Source organism: Postia placenta, assembly GCF_002117355.1.
Source record: "Postia placenta MAD-698-R-SB12 unplaced genomic scaffold POSPLAscaffold_1, whole genome shotgun sequence".
Classification (NCBI taxonomy): domain Eukaryota; kingdom Fungi; phylum Basidiomycota; class Agaricomycetes; order Polyporales; family Adustoporiaceae; genus Rhodonia; species Rhodonia placenta.
This window is the reverse complement of record NW_020169832.1, coordinates 3,478,478-3,499,282: the sequence shown is the minus strand read 5'-3', so window position 1 is coordinate 3,499,282 and position 20,805 is coordinate 3,478,478. Positions and strand designations below refer to the sequence as shown.

Here is a 20,805-nt window from a genome sequence, read left to right as displayed (position 1 = left end):
TAGTAGGGGTTCTGGGGGTGCATCTGCTGCTGGGCGTGGAGGGCGTACGGCTGCTGGTTTTGGTAGAAGGCGGGGCCGCCATAGAACTGCTGCGGAGAATGGGGTGCGGACCAGCCGGCCTGCTGCTGCTGCACGGGGTACGGGTACGGCTGTTGCGGATGCGGTGGAGACGGCTGAGCGGGCGGGGCGACCATGGCGCCAGGGTGGTGGTCGTTGGCAGGGGAGGATCGCTGACGAGGGACGGCGGGGTTGATGGCGACGGCGGGAGAGGCGGGCGCGGAGTCCATCGGGTGATCTCTAGGTGGATGCCAGTCCTGCGGGACGAGAACGGCCATGGACTGCAACGGGGGCGTGTGCGTGTACAGACGCAGTGGGAGAAGCGGAGCTGCAGCGGGAAGGGGGTTGGAGATCGTCGAATCGGCGGAGCGGTCGTCGTCGTCGTCGTCGTCAGAAAATTGCGGGACAAAGACGGGTCAGCGGGGCTGTAGGAAAGCGCAAAGCACGCACAGATTGCCGGCAGTCGTTTTGAAGAAGAAGAGAAAAGAGAGAGAGAATGGAAAAACGCAGTCGCTCGGGACTGTAGAGGGCGACGACGAGAGCAACGCGCGACAAGATAAACCGTGCGGCGACACTTGCCCAATAGGCGCCCACTGCTCGCGACCGGCGTGCAAACACACGCAAACAAGGCCTCCGCAGTGGAAGAGTCAGGCACGCGCGGTGACGCGCTCTGGCACTGTCACCAGTATCAATTCACCGCTCTGACCCCCTGCCCTGTATGCGCGCGCGGGCTGGGGCTGGCTGACGAGGCTGCTAAGACTGAGCCCCCCTGCGCACAGACGATCTGCAGCGGGCGTGTCTCGGCCACCCGCATGCGCATCTCTGATGGTCCATGCACAGGAGTGAACCATCACCCTCATCGCGTTGGCTGCCATCTGCCCCCATCTGTGCTAGCGTGCTAGCGTGCTGGCAGCGTCGCGACGACGGTGATTGCGCGCAAAATGCCCTGAATCTGAATCATGCTCCGGCGCGTCCGATGGCTGGCCCGGGTCGCGCACAACCGGAAGGCGCGTTCCCACTGCCCCACTACAGTCCCATGACGCACCCCCGCCGTCCCCGACCCTGCCAGACCACGGGAACCCGGAACCACTCACGCTGACGGCATCCATCCCCCATCTCAGATCCCTCCCTAGCCGCTTATCGCGCCCCGCTGATCACGATCACCCAACAATGTCCGCCCACCCCGCCCCCGCCGACTGGCAGGCCCGCTGCGACGCCCGCAAGCAGGCCCAGCTCGACGCCATCCCCCCAGACTGGCGCATCGCCTTCCCCCCGCTCACCGTCGACCGCCGCAACGTCCTCGACGTCCCCCGCACCTGCGGTCTCCTCACCCCGCGCGAACTCGAAATCACCGACACCACCGACATCGACGTCCTCCTGCTCAACCTCCGCACCGCAAAGTGGTCCGCCGTCGACGTCACCACCGCCTTTTACAAACGCGCCATCGTCGCCCATCAGCTCGCACGTCACTTCTTGCCCTGCTTCCCCGCGCGCGCAGCTGATAGTGTCCGCTATCATAGACCAACTGTCTCACCGAGATATTCGTCGACCGCGCTCTCGCACGCGCGCAGGAGCTCGATGACCACCTGCGTGTGTCCGGCAGTCCAGTTGGGCCTCTCCACGGCCTCCCCATCTCCCTCAAGGATCAATTCTCGATCAAAGGGCTCGAGACAATCATGGGTGCGTCCCTTCACTCAGTCGCGCTCCCCGTCTGTGAGCGGCCTGCAGGCAAAATCGTTTGGTATTTCAAATTTAGTCACCGCATATACTCGACATCTTTGCCCGTCATGCCGATTGGCGGCGCACATATCCCACTCACAGGTCGCTCATAAGTCGCCGCCGGGTGGTGTCGCAGAAGACCCCGGCTCTCTCACTCTAATCAACTTCCACACGTATGAAATGCCTACACCTAACCGTGCTTGCACACAGGCTATGCCGGCTGGATCGGCCGCTACGCCGAGTCGGACTGCGTGCTCGTCGAAATCTTGTACGAGCTTGGCGCAGTGCCTTTCGTCCGGACAAACGTTCCCCAGACGCTGATGGTTAGTGTCTGCCGCATATATTCACTCCTCAAGCTAGTTCAGCACCCTTGGATGTGGCGACATCGATGAGCGCTCGCGCTCGCTGTTATTGTCTGGGCGGTGCATGCTGGAGTGCCAGAACCACGCGCTGTGGGGCTTGAGCGCATAGGTTCTGAATGTGTGATCTTCTGGGACGGGCGTTTGTCGTGAAGAGCCCTGTTGCTCGCTCTCAGCCACGGCGAGACTCCCCCAATAGCGGAATTTGGGCTTTGTTATTTCACTCGTGTTGAAATACCCGCGAGTGCGCCCGGTGTTATCCATATCTTGCCGTAAGGTCTGAGCCTCCAGCCTACCACACACGCGAAATGCCCTGATCGTATGCATTTTCTGTATGCCACAATTCGAATGACATGCTGGCACACACACATATGCAGCGCTGCACCATCCTAACATACGCTATGCGCTTTTGTGGTACAGCAGTGTCCTGCCGACACCGGCACGTATCGTACGCGGCTCTAGTTGCCGGTAAACGCACGCAAGGTCCTGGTCTTTGTCCAAACCACCGCTGACGCGCGCTCCACTGCAGTGGGGCGAGACGCACAACCACGTCTTCGGGCGCACGACGAATCCGTACAACCGGTACATGACGCCTGGCGGGTCCTCCGGCGGGGAGGGCGCACTCGTCGCGCTGCGCGGAAGCCCGCTCGGCGTCGGGACAGACATTGGAGGGTACGTCGCTGATACATTTCCTCCTCCTCTTCCTCCTCCCCCTCTTTTCCCCTATCCCTTTTCCCGCGCAAGTGACCCGCCGCTGCACGCTGACCCCACCCGTGCGTGCAGATCGGTCCGCATCCCGAGCGCGTTCTGCGGCCTATACGGCCTGCGCCCGTCGTACGAGCGGCTCCCGTACCACGGCGCGGCGAACTCGCTCGAGGGCCAGGAGAGCATCTCGTCCGTGCTCGGCCCCATGGCGAACTCGCTCGCCGCGCTGCGCGTCTTCACGCAGGCGGTGCTCGGCGCGCGCCCGTGGCGCCGCGACCCGCTCGTCGTGCGCAAGGACTGGGACTGGCGCGAGTACGCGCTCGCGGAGCACGGCGGGCGCGGCGCGCGGATGTGCTTTGCGGTGATGTGGGACAACGACGTCGTCAGGCCGCACCCGCCCGTCGTGCGCGCGATGGAGGAGGTCAAGCGCGCGCTGGAGCGTGCGGGGCACCGCGGCAAGTAGCGTGTATAGTGTGGCGCGGCGCCGGAAGGCACGCTAACCTCTTTCTCCTCTCTTCCGCGCAGTCATCGATTGGGAGCCACACCGACACATCGAGATCTACAAGAACGCAGTACGTCCCCGCATATGCCAGCGTTGCTGGGCGGGGCGCGCGCTGACCACTGGGCCGTGCAGGAGACCATCTTCGCCGCGGACGACGCGCACGACATGCTCAGCGCGTGCGCGCTCTCGGGCGAGCCGCTCATCCAGAGCATGAGCCCCACCGTCGACGCACACGCGTACGCGCTCGACGAGCCGTTTGCACGGACGGTCGTGGGCGAGCGGCGCCACCTGAGCGCATACGAGGCGCGTACCATCCCCCGCGTGCCTCGGCCGCCGACCAACACCTGAGACTGACGCGCGCACGCACGCAGCTCTGGCAGCTGCACAAGGAGAAGCGCGCGCTGCGCAAGTCGCACCTCGACCACTGGGAGGCGACGGCGGCGCGCACGGGCACGGGCCGCGCGGTGGACGCGATCATCAGCCCCGTGGAGCCGTACGCGGCGTGCCCGCACGGCTGCAACTCGTGCGTGTCCTATGCTCTCTTCTGTGGCGCGCGCTGCGGGGCTGATTGTGCCGCGCTGTCGCCAGGGACGCGTTCTACACGACGCTGTGCAATGTGCTCGACTACGCGGCGGTGGTTTTCCCGGTGACGCACGTCGACGGGGCGCGGGACGCGGCCCAGCCGCCGCATGCGTTCCGGAACCAGGAGGACAAGGCGGTCTACGAGATGTGTGAGTCTTCTTGCGGGTTCAGCCTGCGTGTGGGATCAGGGGCGCGGACTGTGGCGCTGATCAGTGAGTTCTGTTCTAGACGACCCGCAGCTGTTCCACGGCCTGCCTGTCGGGCTGCAGCTCATCGGGCGCACGCTGGAGGAAGAGGGGGTCCTGGCGATGGCGGAGGTGGTGGACGCGGCGCTGAAGGCTGCGCAGTCGACCTGATCAGAGCGGTACTGTACAGCAAGAGTAAGGGAAGGCACAACGATATAAAGGATACAATGTACGCTGCAGGCATGACGCAATACTATCGAATGTGGAACACGGTGAGCAGGGCGGGAGACGGCGAGAAGCGGACTGTTTAGACTACAGAGGGCACGCCAGAGGATCGGCGGCTCCTTCGTCACCCGTAGAATGTCCGGGAACCTCGCCGTCCTCCCGTCCTCCCGGTCCGGCAGCCTCTCGTGCGGAGAGAAGAAGCTAGGGGCTTTCCTCCTTGGCTTATGCTATGCCCTTGTTGGGCTCCACAGCGATGGCCAACGTCTCGGTCTGCTGCTCTCCGAACAGATGCACAAAGAGGAGGTGGCTCCAGGCTTCAGCGGTGCCGGAATAGACGCACGGACGAGACCGATGTGGGCCCGTATCAACTCCGTACCAGTACCATGGTCATGACAAAGGGATGAATTTGGCTTTCGCAAGCGTCAAGCTGTGATAGCTAGAGGGTCAGCAATGGTTGTTCTTGGTGGCTGGTCAAAATCGTGCTCTAGGCGTGCCGCGACGCGTACATGATAGAAGAAGCTGTTACCATTGCAAGACACGACGGCGTTGACGCTGCATCATCTCAGACATGGAACACGACACCTATATGCCAGTGGACCCGAGCTGCCAGCACGCCACATAGGCTCCTCCAAGGACCTGCACATCCATCGCGCGGCGGACGAGGCGTTTAGGTACGGTACGGTGTCTCCGTGACTACGGTCTGCCGTGTTCGTAAGTACTCTGCCAAATCGGAATGAGATGAAACTGGGGACTGCTCATTATATATATGCGATAGCTCTCGTACAGTTTCTCGGCTTAGCGGTCAAGCCTCAAGGACATGCATCCTCACGTCTTCTCGCGCGCGCCGCTGATGAGAAGAGTAGGTGCTCGGTTTAATTTTTTCAAGGTCGTTCACGAGGTTATAGGTGTGATCCGCGATGCGATCCAAGGTGTGCTTGTTCGGCAGTGGTATGAAGCAATGCCCGTCTGATCCTAGGACCCAGATCACAGAAGAGCTATGCTATGTCTAATTATATGATACAAGAGTGCGACGCGCGGCGCTCGTTCTTAAATTTATTCCGTGAGACCTGATTGCGCGCATCAGTGTATCTCGTCCGGAACTTGTGTTTGAGGGTCAGGTACACTGATGGTAAGGTGTTTACGAACAAATAGAAAAGGATACAGAGATCTACACAGTGATCAGAATACACAGCTACTAATGAAACATACAAGCATACAAACAGAAAACAAGCATTATCAGAACGGCAGGGAAACTTACAATCACACAGCAACAAACCTAGCGTGGAGCACCAAAGAACCTACAAGAAGCGTGCCAAGAGATCGTCGACGGTCGCCTTCTTCCACCGTTTCTCCGTCACCCGCAGAATGTCCGGGAACCAATCTGTCAACTCGTTCTCCCGGCCTAGCAGCATATACGCGACTGCCTTGCCGCTCATCCAGGCATGCACCATGCCTTCACCCGAGTATCCCGCAGCGATCCATTCGCCTGACGGTGCCAGCCCACCGGCTCCTTTCTCCGATACAGCCGAGGGCACGGCAGGGGGAGGGACCCGGCCTGCGACTATAGCAGGAAGACGTCCCACCCACGGCAGGTTATCCGTGGAGATGCCCAGGATGCCGCTCCACTGCGCCTTCGTCCGGCCCGTCCCCCAATGTGCGTCCTGCTCGCCCGCAGGCACCGCCTCGCCGCCCCAGTGGTTCGCGCCAAAGTAGAGCGGGAGTGCGCCCGCGAGATGGCTCGCACTCGCGAAGCTGAACGTGCTGTCGTCCGTGATGCCAATGTCGGGCAGGTTGTTGTCGCACGACTGTGCCCAGCCGCCGCCGAACATGAGCTCGTGCTCGCCCGCAGGCAGCTGCGTGAGGTAGTCGTAGCCGGACGTTCCGCGGTAGAACACGAATGAGCGGCAGCCGTCACTCGTCGAGGCGCTCAACGAGGTCCCCGGACGCTGGGCAGACATGGTCCCCCGGACAGGTACGATCTTAGTGCGCATGGGCTCGAGCAGGTGTGAGGACCAACCGTTGGTGGCATGAATGATGTGCGCGGCGGTGACGGTGCCACGTGGCGTGATTGCGCTGTAGTAAGGGGAGGATGTAGTTGGCCCTGTAATGGCGGTACATGGCGTCTGAGTAGCGATATGAAATCTAGTCCGAGTTAGAGATGATACGTTCTGTGATTTGAACAGCCCACCCACGTATCCGAGTGCCGGTCGAGTAGCTTTGTCAGAATGGATGTTACCAAGCGATAGGGGTGCAATGCACCTCCAGACCCGAAGATGCACCCAACGGTGCTCTCCGACAGGGAGAATCTCTGATATTTGCTTCAGTCAATACTCATACTCTTGAAGCAAGCAGCTATCCAGCTATTGATCATTGTCCTGCTCGTGACTCAGAGCAAGATACGAGCACGCTGAACACTGCTTTGACAACCTAAATACGTACCGTGATGGCATCTTCTCTCTCGCAGTACCCAAAGGTACTTGATTCGTCGGGCATGTCCGCCTTCCATTTCATGAGGGTTTCTTTAGCCTCAGCGAAGGTTTTGGGGCATGTAAAAACGTCAACATGCACGGTATCTCGCACTTGCGATTCTTTCAGAAGGTCTTCGCTTTCTGCGATATGTTTCATCTCTTGCAGGTGTGACAAGCGGAACTTAACCATCATCTTAGCGGTAGATTCCCCGTACTTCTCCTTCAACTCGGAGTAATCATGATACAGCGGTGGATTCGCATGCCCTCCGTTCCTAACCACAGAATTGGAATTTGCTTCAGATTGAAGATTCTCGCTATAGATACTCACCTTGCTGTTGCTCCAGAGCAGACGTCCCGAGCTTCGAGCATCACCACCTTCACACCATAACTGCGCTCGAGGAGATTGTACACCACTGACGTGCCTGTGATACCAGAACCAATGACTACAATGTCAGCGTGTTCTGGCAGAGGCGCCCCTTCAGAGGATATCAGGGAGGGAGGCACAGTCCAGAAAGGTAGGTTCGGGTTAGGTACAGGGATCCCAGGGGGGGCTTGCAGTCGTTGAGAGAGCTCATTATATGCTTCGCGTAGGCGCAGACTAGCTGCGAGTAAGAACTTCGCTTTTGAGGTGACGTTGCCCATGGTCCGATATTCTGCAAATCGTAAGAGAGACAAGAACAATATCCGTCGTAGTCTGTGGCAGCAGTTGACTATGACCAAGATTTGCGGAAGTTGCTCTCACCCCACGGGGAGCCGCCACTGATAAGCCGCCGGCGCCCAATTTGAATATGCATTCAAATTCAGCCTCACGTGTCTCGACTGCACTTTAGGCCGCAGTACCAACAATGAACATTCACCAGTACAGTGTCAAAATGGCACTAGACTATCTGTTGATTCTCATGTGTCGTGGTTCAGGCAACAGAAGTTCGGCGTGAAGCTGAAACTGGTCTCAGCTCGAGAGAATGGCTGAAATTCGAACGTGAACAGGAAAGTGAGATAAATGGGGGGAGTATCTGGGTGCTACCGCCGGATGGGATGGACACAGTGGTTTAAGAATGCAGGGAGTGCGCGCACGTCCCATGCGCGATGCTTCGCGTCAACAGCAGCACGTGCCCGTGAGCGCATCAGCTGCAGTCTAGCGCAGTTTGTTGCCTGAGCCTTTTTCACGATATGCCAAGTTCTCTATGGCCAGTAACAGTACTTGTGCGGATGTTTGAAAACCTTTTGATACTCGCATTCTTTGTGACGCTGATTCTATCATAGGGATGCTGAATCTATTCCACCAGACGGTGCTTCGGTCACCTGAACGACGAGCACGGTAGGTAAGATTGAGTGCTCGGGGTAGTTCGTATCACCGTGCCATTGTAGATAACCCCTACGACCACGAGGCTGTCTTCAAACTCCTCGCTTCCTGTCGTCCGTGTAATCTGGCAAAGCAAGCTCGAATTCCGTGAATATTGACCACATACAAACATGCGAGAATGCAATCACTAGCCTGAGTGTCGAGTCAGTGCTATTGACCCAATGCCTGAGCTTCGAGCCCGTTGACACATGTATGACTTCTGAAACTTCTCGCAGTCGCTGCATGGAGACGTCTAAGTTATCACATATATCACTGACTAATGGAAATGTTGATGATCGTAGCTTCATATGATGAGCAGTTCGCAATCCTGTTTATGCTAATTATTTGCATATCGAAAGCAGAAAGTACAAAGTGTGAAGCTGAACAGAGTTCAACGTAATGGACGAACAAGGAGCCGAGGATGTCCACTTCGCTCTGTAAGTTCCGTCAACTTCGGTCGAGTGTGCAAACTATCAATTTAGGCGTAGGCCACGGCTAGAGCAAGGCTATGGGTCGCCCACCTTCGTCTGTGCGAATCATAAAACTCAAAGCATCCCCGCTACCCAAAGGGTATTTGCATCAATACGTAATGCTTTTACACTCGAGAATATAACTCACCTAATCTCTTCGGCCACTGGAACCACGGTGAGGGAACACCGTCGGTGCATACATCTGGCAACGGGAGTGCGATTGCATAATCTTTGATAAGCCGTACCACGCTCACATAGTGTCTTATTTTCTTCAAGTCCTGTGAATACTCTTCATGGAATATGCTTGGCCTCTCGTGGCATTCGAATTCCTTCAGAGGGCGACCCATACGGTACCGAGTTTCAGCAAGTTTCAGCATCCCGGAAATGTCATGCGCGTGCGATAGTGCGACTTTCGTAAGCCTCGGCCAATAGGCAGGGTTCTTTTCGAGGATTTTCACCATGGTAGTGAAATCGATGAATCCGAGGTGTAGTGTCTCCACCCATGGTGTGTGTTTGATGATCGCCTCGTCAAACTCATCCTTCTTGTAAGTATTCGCAATCCAGATATCTTCCGACTGGAAATATGACAGTAGAGCCGCGATCCATTGGGCCCCTGTGCTCGAGTCGCGTTTCCCACTGAAGCGCACCGCTTTCGAAGGTCCAGCTGCGATTACTGAGGACTTCAAGGCAGAGATGCACACAAACTTGACGTCATTCTGGGTCAGAGGGACTAGCCACCGAAGGTCGGACACTTCACAGTTTTCGAAGTTGACCGCCAAGCGCGCAGGAAGACCGACGTGCGAGAAGAGTCCGGATACAATGTTCCTGTCCGGATAATGGATTGCGAGACGGCGAAGATGCTGGAGGGCCACAGCAGGAATATCTCCATGAGGGTCGAATGCCTCCTCAGCGCTGATTCTGTATAGGCCCAGGTCCTCTAATCTCGGCGCAATCGACAAGATGCGAAACAAGTCTACAACGCGTAGCCGCCTTTTGGCGAGGAAAAGGTGCGTGAGATTGATGGGGGTACTAGGCAGGTGCCAATCCACGGCCCATAGGGTAAGCGCCTTGAGGTTGGAAACATCGCCTTGAAGCAGGCAACCCCGCGCAACCAAGGCGTGGAGTCCTTGGGCGTAGGACATGTGTAGGCCGGGATCACACCCTGTCTTCGACGCGAGCGATTGAATGCGCTGTCCGTCAGTGCGCCACAGCTGTTGCACGTCGAGATGCTTATTTTCAACGTTGAGCACTTTCAACGGCGCGCTTTTCGAGCGGAGACGATACTCATCAATGGCTGCAGAATGAGAGGAGCCGAAGAGGGTCGTCCAAAGAGTGGGTGTGTCCAATGCCACATCGCGCCACCAGCGACACACATGCGTGAGTGGAAGTAGCGCATCCGTATCCTTGAAATCAAAGAAGGGATCCCAGACTAAGAAGCTTTGGGGGCTGAGGCTTTTAAGATAGGAAGCCAACTGGAATGGTGGTAGTACTTGGTGGAAGATTTCGCTGAGAATCTCGACAGGAAGACGATTGACAGGGCGCTGTGCATTAATGGACACCCGAACGTCCGAGATGGTATGCAAGAGTTCATCCTCAATGCGGTCGAGCTGGAAGCAAGTTCCAATTAGTTGCGGTTATTTGCTTTGGGTCATGGCCACAATAACTTACATCAGTGAGACTGCGTGAAACAAGTGTTTGGTAGGTCAGCTCGCGTTGAGATATATTGTGAACCCGCTACTAACCTCCATTCTCTGCAAGAATTTCTCAGCTTCGCCAACAGCGATGCTGCATCAGAGCAAGTGAAACGGATGTCTGCCATGTTGATGAGATGTGAGGTGAAGTCAGTGCTTACCGTAGGGTGAGATGAAGGTGGCTTTGAGATGTCGGACTTTCACGCTTGGCCACGCACGTGCTACCCGAACAGATCGCGACGCATCTTCCGCATCGCGCGCGTACTACGCCATACCGGAGCTATGCCACCTGTCTCACCCGCAAGATATCAACACGTCCTTTCCTACTTCCGCATCTTAGATAGACCGGTCGGGTTAGATGGAGGTAGAGCCTGATCTAATGATCATCTTGCGGTCGATTCCCCGCCTTCTTGATGTGTCCTCAGCTCCTGAATACAGATCTCATTGCTCAATGTGATTAGTGGTGCTCACGGCATATGCTGACCTTGCGCTTGCTCATGGACCATATATCTAGAGCTTTGAACATTACCACATTTGCATGAAAACTGCATCCGAGTTTGTCACCATCGACGCTGAATGCGCATTATCGTCAGGTGAATGCATCTGAGCCTGGGACGGATAACTTATCTCTGTCAGGACACATCAGGACACTACGGTACTATGTGACATGTTCGTTGACTGTGTTGATGTAGGAAATATCAGGTCCACCTACTCATGTCCCTTACAAGGTACATCGTTCGCTCTTCTCCATGTGTCGATGACTGACATTTACACTGCTTTCGTAAACCAACAGATATAGGCAATCTTTGTTGCAAAGACTGAGATACACAGCTTTCTCCGAAGATACCATCTGTCAAGGTCCATCGCAGTTGAGAGCCATCATAGCCAAGGTCTGTCGCAGTCAAGTTCTGTCGCAGTTGCTGTTCTATGAATGCATGTGGGTACTGTATTGGTGGGTACGCAGAGCGGAGTGATGAAGGATTACTCATTGATGACTTCGATAAACATGCCATCATGTGCCATACCCATCTGTAGTAGTAAGTGCTGTGCACGGAGGCTGGTTGCCTCAATCATAAATGCTTGAATTCGGGCAGGGTAGGCCTTATCTCTCGCCCTTTCAGGATGCCTGTCTTTCCCATTGACGAGGCACAGCTGGTCGCTCTATTCATGCAGAGCGTGACATATGGTGTCCATGTAGTAACTTTCACTATTTGTATGTGGAAGCTCGTCAAGAAGTTCAGAAGCGGACAGGGCTCTGCGCACTGGCCATGGACAGTTATTGCTATTGCTCTCTTTGCTAATGGGACAGTTGATGTGTCGTTCAATCTATACCATAACCTGATTGCATTCATTTTCTATCGAGGAAATGGTGGCGCTGAAGAGGAATTCACGGCCTCTACGACATGGCTCAACTTGATCAGGGTGAGCTTCGCATCTTCGTGGCAAAAACCCTCTGACTTACATGCATTTCAGAGTGTCTCTTTCAGCCTAGGGATTGTCATATCTGATGCCGCCCTGGTAACAATACTTTGAAGCATTTTTGGGAAGAAATCTTATTCGCGTTGTTCTCACTACAGATGTATCGCGCCTGGATCATTTGCAATCGCAGATGGATCGTCATAGTACCATCCATTGTTCTCTTGTGTGCGACACTCGCATCTGCGACAGCATATTTATACTACATGAACCTCGAGAATATGGAAACAGTCATGGACGAGAAGAAAACGATGATCCCTATCATAATCGTGATCTACACTACCACTATCACAAATAACGTCGTCTGTACGGGTAAGCATGTCTTCAACAGTTGTGCTTCAGTCTCGTTGACAGAAGGCTCACCTAGGGATGATAATGCATCGTATTTGGCAAGTCACCAAACAGATCACAGAGTTCTTACCACCTGGAGGAATGCTCGCCCGCGTGAACAGGATTCTCGTTGAATCTGCAGTTCTGTATACCACATCTATGCTAGTTGACTTTATAGCGACTCTCGCAAGGAGTGTTTCGCTTCTTGGCCTTACCGATATTGTAAGCTATCTCATAAGTTACTACATGTGTTCAAATCTCACTGTTTCTCTAGTCATTGGAGCTTGCGGGTATTGTCTTCGACCTCATCATCATCCGGATCAGTCAAGGCGCAGCTACGGAACAGACACAAGCTTTCACAGACTCTCTTGCACAGCGGGTCGTGGATATGTATGTGGTGGAAAGTCAGTCGGCCGCAGATGATCGGACGAGGGGGTCTACACACTTGGATTCGACCACGCGACTAGCGAAGGATATTCCAGAAGGTCTTACATACATGCAAGACTCACAGGTCTAGCCAGGTGCGCTCCTCCATGCGCTATCATGGTTGGAAGCCCGCATTCATCTCACCACTTGATAGCATGATTGTACGCACTGCACAAGAGGTTGACCGTACCTGAAGATTGCTGTATTACAGCCGGTCACCGATTTCATTTGGAATCCACTTGCGCAAATGTACCCGTCACCTCGTATATAATAATAAAGCCATGTCTCCTGATTGATTTGTCGTAGATATCTGGCTGACATCATTATCTACGAATCAAATGAGGACTGAATAGCCTCTGGCCATCGGAGCTGCAGGCCTTCCTGGACACAATTTATCATACACAAGGTGGGGCAATAGGCAATATGACGTACTTGAGTCTATGATACAACACGATTCAGAAATAGATATAAACCAGAGTTCTGACACGCCATGAGGCGTCGTTCAAGCGCTCAAGCTTCAATAGCTTCGTGTTGACCATCGAAATAAAGTCTATCCAAATTAGTGACCTCGACGCTGCCAGATAGGTGCGACACTCTGAATGGTGAATCCCTGAGGTGCTTACCGTACATTCAAAGTCTGAACTCGTTCGCAAATTCGGCGTAAATTGATCAATTGCACTCTCTTACGTCGGGGGGATGCCCGTTTCGCTCTGTAAGTTTCCCGAACTAACATCGACTTCGATTGAGCGTGCAAACTGTCAATTGAGGCGTAAGCCACTAAAGAGGTTGCCCCAGTGGCCATAGCAAAGCCATAGGTCACCCCATTTTCGTCTGTACGAATCATAAAGCTCAACGTATCTCCACCGCCCAAAAGAGTATTTGCATCAATATGCAATGATTTTACACTCGAGGTTTCAACTCACATAGTTTCTTCTGCCACTTGAACCACGGTGAGGGAACACCGTCGGTGCATACATCTGGCAACGGGAGTGCGATTGTACCATCTTTATGAAGCTTTACCGCCTCCACATGGGATTTGATTTTCTCTACGTCCTGTGAATACTTTTCGACGACCGTGTTTCGCATCCCGTAGCATTCGAGCTCCTCCAGAGGGCAGCCCAATCGGGCCCGAGACTCCGCGAGTTTGAGTATGTTGGAAAGGTGATATGGGCGCGATAGTACAACCTTCGTGAGCTTCGGCCAATAGGTAGGGTTCTTTTCGAGGATTTCTATCATATTAATGAAGTTGAGGGACCCAAGGTGTAGTGTCTCCACCCATGGTGTGTGTTTGATGATCGCCTCGTCAAACTCATCCCAGTGGTAAGTGTTCGCAAGCCAGATATCTTTTGACTGGAAATGTGACAGTAGAGCCGCGATCCATTGGACCACCACTACTTCCGAGTCGTCTTTAGTACTGAAACGCACCGCTTTCAAAGGACTAGCTGCGATTACTGAGTGTGTCAAAGCAGAAATGCACAAATGATCTACGTCATTGTGGGTCAGAGGGAGTAGCCACTGAAGGTCGGACACTTGACAGTGCTCGAAGTTGACCGCCAAGCTCGCAGGAAGACCGACGTGCGAGAAGAGTCTGGATATAATGTTCTTGTCTGGCCAATAGATTGCGAGACGGCGGAGATGCTGGAGGGTCACAGCGGGGATATTTTCATGAGGGTTGAATGCTTCCTCAGCACTGATTTTGTATAGGACCATGTCTTCCAGTCTCGGCGCAATCGACAAGATGCGAGACATGTCTACAACGCGTAGCCGCCTTTTGGCGAGGAAAAGGTGCGTGAGATTGGTGAGGGTGCTAGGCAGGTGCCAATCCACCGCATGTAGGGCAAGCGCTTTTATGTTAGAAACATCACCTTGAAGCAAGCAGTCCCGTGCCGCGAAGGCGTGGAGTCCTTGAGCGCAAGACGTGGGTAAATCTGAATGGCACCCTGTCTTCGACGCGAGCGATTGAATGCGCTGTCCGTCAACCTGCCATAGGTATTGTACGTCGAGATGCGTATTTTTGATGTTGAGCACTTTCAACGGCGCGCCTTGCGAGCGGAGATAATACTCGCCAATGGCATCAGAATGAGAGGAGCCGTAGAGGGTCGTCCAAAGAGTGGGTGTGTCCAATGCCACATCGCGCCACCAGCGACACGCATGCGTGAGTGGAAGCAGCGCATCAGTATTTTTGAAGTCGAAGAAGGATTCCCGGACTAAGAATTCTTTGAGGTCGTGGTCGTGAAGATAGGAAGCCAATTTGAATGGTGGAAGTACTTGGTGGAAGATTTCGCTGAGAATCTCGACAGGAAGACGATTGACAGGGCGCTGTGCATTAATGGACATCCGAACGTTCGAGAGGGTATACAAGAGCTCATCCTCAATGCAATCGAGCTGGACGCAAGTCTCAGTCAGTTATTCAATCTGATGGAACACCGTAATATCTTACATCTGTAAGACTGCGTGTCATAAGCAATCAGCGGTCAGCTCGATATACTATATCGTGGGCATGCTACTGACCTCCATTCTCTGCAGGAGTCACTCAGTTTTTCCAGCAACGACAGCGCCTCAGAATAAGTGAAATGAACATCCGCCATGTGAATGAGCCGTGATCTGATGTTTACGCTACCGTGAGAGGCTTGGTCACACACGTCCCACCGAACATATCGCGTCGCATCAACTGCTGCACGTGATATCCGTGGTCTCCCGTGATCCAAGCCATGACGGCGCGCTGTATCATCTAGCTGCAATGGTCTGAGGCGCCGTTCAAGCGCATAAGCCTCAGTAGTTTCGTGTTGACCATCAAACCAAGGTCTGTTCGAGCTAGTGATCTCGACGCCGCCAGATAGGTGCGACACATTTAACGGTGAATTCCTGAGGTGCTTACCGTACGTCCAAAGTTGGTCCCCGTTCGCCGAGAAATCCCAGTATAAACTTATCAACTGCGCTCTCACTACGTCAAGAAGGAAATGATTGATCACTGCCTTGATCCGGCAATCTCGATCAAGGTTCCACCAACTTGACACCTCACGTCGAGCACCATAACCGCCGACAAGAAGGCGATGGAAATATCTTCGACCTACGACACTGGAGTGGACCAGAAGAGGATAGTTTTCGCTTCTTGAAGGCCGTACTCATCGGCTCTGAGCAGCATCTCGTGCCTATGCAGATACTCGAATAATGAACTCGAGCCGCAGAAAGCGAGGCGACTGGACAGAACGATATTCGCACGTCGAGGACGGGAATAAATGGTCATAAAATATCACTTCAAGCCAAGGGATCGGCCTTCGTTGGTATCTATACACAAAGAGCAGCCAGAAGATCGGTGTATCAGTATGGCTCCCCTCGATCTATCGACACGCGTGTATTACGATGTGCACTTCTCATTCCACCTATGTACCTCAAGGGGATTTGATGCCAGTTCAGGCGAGTCGCGTGCCCGTTAGAACCTGTCCAATTCGACAACCTCCACGCTTGCAGGCGTTCCTGATCCCACAGCTTTTTGAGACCCGCTAGTCTTCATATGAGTGATCCCAGCATCCAAAGTCGTGCTCATTGAGACGTGCACAGCAACGTTACTATGTGCGCCGTAGTCTGTGAACGCTTGCGTTTGCTCCGCGGATGTCCCTCCGTTGATACGAATTATGATGAGATCGAAGGCTATGCCAGTGACCTCTAGCGTTTAGATAATGACATTCGTCAGAACTCTGCAGCGCTCCTAGACGGTAAGCAGATCCTTACAATGTCGGACAAACCGTAGTTGATGCTGCTCTTGGCAACTGCAGACACGAATGTGGCTAGGATCGAAGCGGTATACAGAAGGGCGGATTCTATGAGGATGACGATCACGTCCCTCAGATTCGTCCTGCCGCTTCCTCTGAAAGTCTGCGTGAAGAACTCGGAGCTTTGCCGGCTAATCTGCCAAATGCGATGTACAATCATGCCTGGACCCTAATGATTTGTGGGTGCATCGAGTGCAGGAGGAGGCTGCTTACCAGTACACAGTCCATTGTCGACGAGCGTCATAACGAGATAGGCGATGATCAGGGGTTGCAAGGTCTTCTGGTCAACTAATGTCGTCGTCGTCCTCAACGTGCTGACAAAGTACAGATCTGTAATTGCTGTCCCAATCGCTAAAATCCACAGCAACATCGGGAAAGCCATGAGACCCCATTTCCGATTGCAGATAATCCAGCAGCGATACATCTAGCAGGTGGTGGGGTTAGTCGTTGAGGTACACCAGATTATGATCAAATTGATATACAAGAGCAGCATCCGAAATGACTCCGCCCACATAAAACCACACACTCTGTGAGTTTGGATTAGTATCCACGTACCTCGATCATGAACATGTGGGACATACGCGTATGACATTCACCCAAGTAGAGATGTCCAGGAATTCTGCCTCGGCGCCGCCAGGCCCGACATAGAAAATAGATGCAATCAAGTTGTGGTAAAGGTTGAAGGACACGTCTATGGTCCCAACAACGAAGAGGGCGACGGCTATACTGAACCATGGCCAGTGTACGGGCAAACTTGAATCCTGCTTATTGATGAGCGTCCCAAAACACACAGTGAATGTTGCCACATGGATGCCATAGGTTACGCTCTGCATGAAGAGCGCAATGAGCTGCGCCTCATCGATAGGTAGGCTGGACATGACAATTGACGTAGGGACCTTTCTTGAAGGGTATTTCTGAGTCTTCTCAACCATATATACACGGAGGCGTGGCTGTGATGAATGTTGTGAGAGCGTTATCTGCACGGAACACGTACCGCTGACAAAGTGGTGCACAAGCTAGGTGGCTCCCGCCCGTTGGTGTCCGTGCAAATGCACGAAGGCGGTGGTCGCTGGTCTATCAGACCACACTGGTTGTTGATTGAGATTTGCAATTGATACGACAAGGCGATTACTGACCTGCACCTGCGACTATCTTCTCGTGGAACAGGGTTCTTGAGGTCGCCTGGGAAGGCGCGCTGTAATTGCGCACCCTAAATGCGTCGGAAATGCATGCGGTTGTTTTTCTGCTGCAGCAGTCCAGGTCGAGGGCTGGTTAGCGCAGTGAGAGCACAAGCATATGAATGCAGGTGGGGACATTGTGGTCATGTTGCATGTTGCGTAGTTTCTTGTGCGTCAGCGTCTGAGTTGGGTGCCTGACACTAGGAGTGCACATTGTATTCTGTGGACGTGCAGTGTATTAGCCTGGGAGCGCCATCCTCGTCGTTCCGGGTCCGATAGTGGCTCGACTAACCGGATACGTAGGAGTCAGGGGAAGACACAGCTTAGTGCGACCGTTTAGCTCTACGGCCCACCTGTGGCGTATTGTGACCCTTGATATTCCACTAGTTTCGCCGAGCATAAACCATGCATAAACGACCTAGCACATAAAGAGTTCTTAGTATCTCGCCTAGAAAACGCGGTTACATGGGCGCTTTAGGTTGATCTTCGTACCAGCACAATGAGCAGATGCGTCTGCCAGAGAAAGCGTACTCACCGTTCTCATATATGAATTGATTTTGATGGCCTTGGAGTATGCCTATCAACGGAAAATGCAAGGAGCAAGTCCCCTTTCTGCACAGCGGTCATCAGCGATGCATAGTTACTGTAACGTCGTACGGACGTCGGATACTTAGATCGTGGCATTATAGACATGGCCGAAATGGGGAAGATTTACAGAACATATAACCCGGGGCCACCGAGCGTCAACATCTAGATGCTTTTTGTGTCCGGGCAACAGGGGGCTGTTTCGTGTACAATGTGTACAAGGCCACCCTTGATGCCGACATAACAGCGAACAATTCGATACCGGTCTAGTAACTTCGTAGGGGCCGCTAACATCTCGTTTCAACTCTCTCGACAAGTAATGTGTGGCTTTCTGGGCGCAGAAGATAAGCGATGTCTGTATATGCAGGTTTTCTCTGGGTGAACGATTTCTGTACGAGTGTGTCACTCGGGGGAGGGTCATCATACCCTAGGCCCACATTAGAGCCGAGAGCGATGATGTAGGATTGCGTGATAATCTAGAGAGGCCAAATCGTACCCGTGTGAGAGGTATTCATCCTTAAATTTGTCAGAGAGATAGTCCATACCTAGGCTTATCATTGTACATCGCGCAGCTGGAAGATATTGCATATGCTGGCAGGCCACCCAACCGACCCTCGGTACCGACGTTTTCGTTCCAAAGTGCTTCAAACATCACACTGACCAGCTTCAAGGCCAGTCAACAAAACACATTCTAAAATAATAAAGTTTTTCGAGCATATCAGCATTTGTACCCATGATCAGACTTTGCCAGTGGATTCTACAGACTCGCGACTGGCGTAAGGGCCTTACAGATCGCAGGCGACTGCGTTCGCCACTCAATTATATACCAGTGCTCGCAAACCTCTGAGAATGACACGGAAGACGACCGCAGCAATGTTATTCGTCGCCAGCGAGATGAGAACTTGAAGGTTCATTACATCCGTCGAGTCCGATGTTGCACGTGTAGCTCTTTCGGAACTGTTGAATGTGGAAGCATAGACTGGAATTGACCTTGCTTAATGAGTTGCTCAAGATGAGCATAAGTCGAGGGTGTTTCTCTGTTACAACTTAGGATCAATAGCTGTGACGGCGTTTGATGGCGGTGTTGGGTAATAGATCCCGATCGAGCACCATCACGGCTGCGCTCCGTCGGAAGCCCCTTGTCCTCATAGCCCATCATTGCATGCGCACAGACCTTATGAGCCGCAGTTTTGCCCTCGACACCGCCAGCCTATCATTGAATATGCATGGGCAGCCGATATCACTACTGTCAACGATACACATCCTCATCGCACCAACGCCCTGAATGTATGTCTTTACCCGATGAGTGTACCTTCAAAAAAGTGGACATACATGAGGAGCAAGGTCCTTGCTGCTCTTAATCAGAAGTACGCCATGGAATAGCGGAATTGACTGCACTGCATGGTATCTCTTCTTGATCAAACTTAGCGAAGGCACGCCTTGGGTGACGTGCCGCGGCGCAGTGCGTGGTTCCTGTCAGGACATGTCCACCGCGTGAAGAACGCCGTCCTTCGAGATGCGCTTAGCGCTTGCTGAATCCTCTTAAAAGCGTGATGAAGAACAATGTACCATATCTTCACTTTCTTCTTTCGCTCTCTGTTTAATTCGTTCTCTCAAATTCTCTGCGCCGGGTCAATGTCTTGGATTACTCAATGTGGGATCTTTCTGTCTCTAAGGACATGATGCACTACTCAGACGTTTCTGTGCTAGTCATAGAGCCTGCGGCTCCTTCTCAGTATGGATATGTCCCCACTGCGTGGATCTGTTACCTTTACGTTATTCTGTTTTCTGTATCCACACGTGAGTACGGGCTCTCTTGCTCCATTACAATAGCTGATAGTGCCATCACAGTCGCACATTTTGTGCAGGCACTTCATAGTCGCCTCTGGTGGATGCTCGCGACAGCATGCATCACTGGTGCTCTAGAGGTCACGGGCTGGATCGGACGTCTCTTGTCCTCGCATAACCCTGCAGCCAGCAACCCGTACCTCATCCAGTCAGTATCTTGTCTTCGGAATTTGGGCCAGCGTGATGGCTAACGGCTATGGGATGATAGAATTGTGGCCACGATCATTGCGCCTACTCCTTTTGTCGCATGCAATTTCATCATCTTGGGCCAGATCATTCGTCGTCTGGGGGAAGGCTACAGTCGCATAAATGCCAAGTGGTGTAAGCACCCACAGTCCTGCACTTGGGACCGAGATGTCTGATGCTTCCTCCAATAGACACGATCATATTCACGACATCGGTGAGACTATCAATGCCTTATGCACTCGTCCGATAATCTGACCATATTCTGTTCAGGATTTCGTCTGTCTCGTTGTGCAAGCGCTCGGCGGTGCAATGGCTACAGGGACGAAGCAAAGTCAGGTTGATCTGGTGTGTCGTTATCAACAGTGATGTCTGTGCATTGACTCATTCTTGTCGGCTATGTAGGGTTCGAACATCATGTTGACTGGGATTGTCCTCCAACTCTGTAAGCCAGCCTACTCGCAGACGTTTACCAATTCTAACCCACGGTAGTCTCAATAACTGTGTATATGACCTTGGCGACCGAGTTCCTCTGGCGCTACCTCCACGACAGGCCACTGCGGGAGGTCACCAGGACAGGATACACATTGGACAAGTCGACGAAGCGCATGATCCTGGCCCTCATCATCAGCGGTGTCTGCATCTACATTCGGTGAGTTCGATGTCCATTTCGTCGCTCCATGGCCTCTAATATCAGTCAT

At 53.4% G+C, this 20,805-nt stretch overlaps 6 protein-coding genes across 6 annotated transcripts in view; 3 read left to right on the top strand and 3 right to left on the bottom strand.

Annotated features, from left to right (window-relative positions):
• Positions 1–1,227: 1,227 nt before the first annotated feature.
• On the top strand, positions 1,228–4,385 carry POSPLADRAFT_1064392 (hypothetical protein; the record flags this gene model as incomplete). The annotated part of the gene is made up of 10 exons (XM_024481796.1): positions 1,228–1,518; positions 1,578–1,737; positions 1,987–2,099; positions 2,665–2,807; positions 2,919–3,295; positions 3,366–3,412; positions 3,475–3,612; positions 3,714–3,865; positions 3,931–4,073; positions 4,153–4,385. The coding sequence occupies 10 exons, from the start codon at positions 1,228–1,230 to the stop codon at positions 4,278–4,280; spliced, it is 1,692 nt and encodes a 563-aa protein (XP_024344809.1). The 3' UTR covers positions 4,281–4,385.
• A 1,247-nt stretch (positions 4,386–5,632) lies between these two features.
• On the bottom strand, positions 5,633–7,444 carry POSPLADRAFT_1130369 (hypothetical protein; the record flags this gene model as incomplete). The annotated part of the gene is made up of 4 exons (XM_024483946.1): positions 5,633–6,476; positions 6,527–6,642; positions 6,774–7,074; positions 7,131–7,444. The coding sequence occupies 4 exons, from the start codon at positions 7,442–7,444 to the stop codon at positions 5,633–5,635; spliced, it is 1,575 nt and encodes a 524-aa protein (XP_024344808.1).
• Positions 7,445–8,197: 753 nt separating this feature from the next.
• POSPLADRAFT_1130408 (hypothetical protein) lies at positions 8,198–10,433 on the bottom strand (the record flags this gene model as incomplete). The annotated part of the gene is made up of 4 exons (XM_024483950.1): positions 8,198–8,421; positions 8,763–10,221; positions 10,283–10,292; positions 10,357–10,433. The coding sequence occupies 4 exons, from the start codon at positions 10,431–10,433 to the stop codon at positions 8,198–8,200; spliced, it is 1,770 nt and encodes a 589-aa protein (XP_024344807.1).
• Positions 10,434–11,427: 994 nt separating this feature from the next.
• On the top strand, positions 11,428–12,628 carry POSPLADRAFT_1129464 (hypothetical protein; the record flags this gene model as incomplete). Its single annotated transcript, XM_024483846.1, has 5 exons — positions 11,428–11,727; positions 11,779–11,823; positions 11,883–12,011; positions 12,139–12,333; positions 12,386–12,628. The coding sequence occupies 5 exons, from the start codon at positions 11,428–11,430 to the stop codon at positions 12,626–12,628; spliced, it is 912 nt and encodes a 303-aa protein (XP_024344806.1).
• Positions 12,629–13,220: 592 nt separating this feature from the next.
• POSPLADRAFT_1130564 (hypothetical protein) lies at positions 13,221–18,181 on the bottom strand (the record flags this gene model as incomplete). The annotated part of the gene is made up of 11 exons (XM_024483968.1): positions 13,221–13,273; positions 13,461–14,922; positions 15,387–15,600; positions 15,978–16,203; positions 16,284–16,472; positions 16,524–16,734; positions 16,892–17,287; positions 17,460–17,505; positions 17,842–17,906; positions 18,024–18,065; positions 18,146–18,181. The coding sequence occupies 11 exons, from the start codon at positions 18,179–18,181 to the stop codon at positions 13,221–13,223; spliced, it is 2,940 nt and encodes a 979-aa protein (XP_024344805.1).
• Positions 18,182–19,755: 1,574 nt separating this feature from the next.
• Positions 19,756–20,805, top strand: part of POSPLADRAFT_1130040 (hypothetical protein) — a gene marked incomplete at both ends in the record, with an annotated part of 2,035 nt that continues 985 nt past the window's right edge. The window contains 7 exons of the mRNA XM_024483911.1: positions 19,756–19,873; positions 19,907–20,069; positions 20,130–20,242; positions 20,299–20,321; positions 20,378–20,452; positions 20,510–20,549; positions 20,597–20,756. Of these exons, the coding sequence (XP_024344804.1) occupies positions 19,756–19,873; positions 19,907–20,069; positions 20,130–20,242; positions 20,299–20,321; positions 20,378–20,452; positions 20,510–20,549; positions 20,597–20,756 (692 nt within the window). The remainder of the gene's footprint in view (positions 19,874–19,906; positions 20,070–20,129; positions 20,243–20,298; positions 20,322–20,377; positions 20,453–20,509; positions 20,550–20,596; positions 20,757–20,805) is intronic.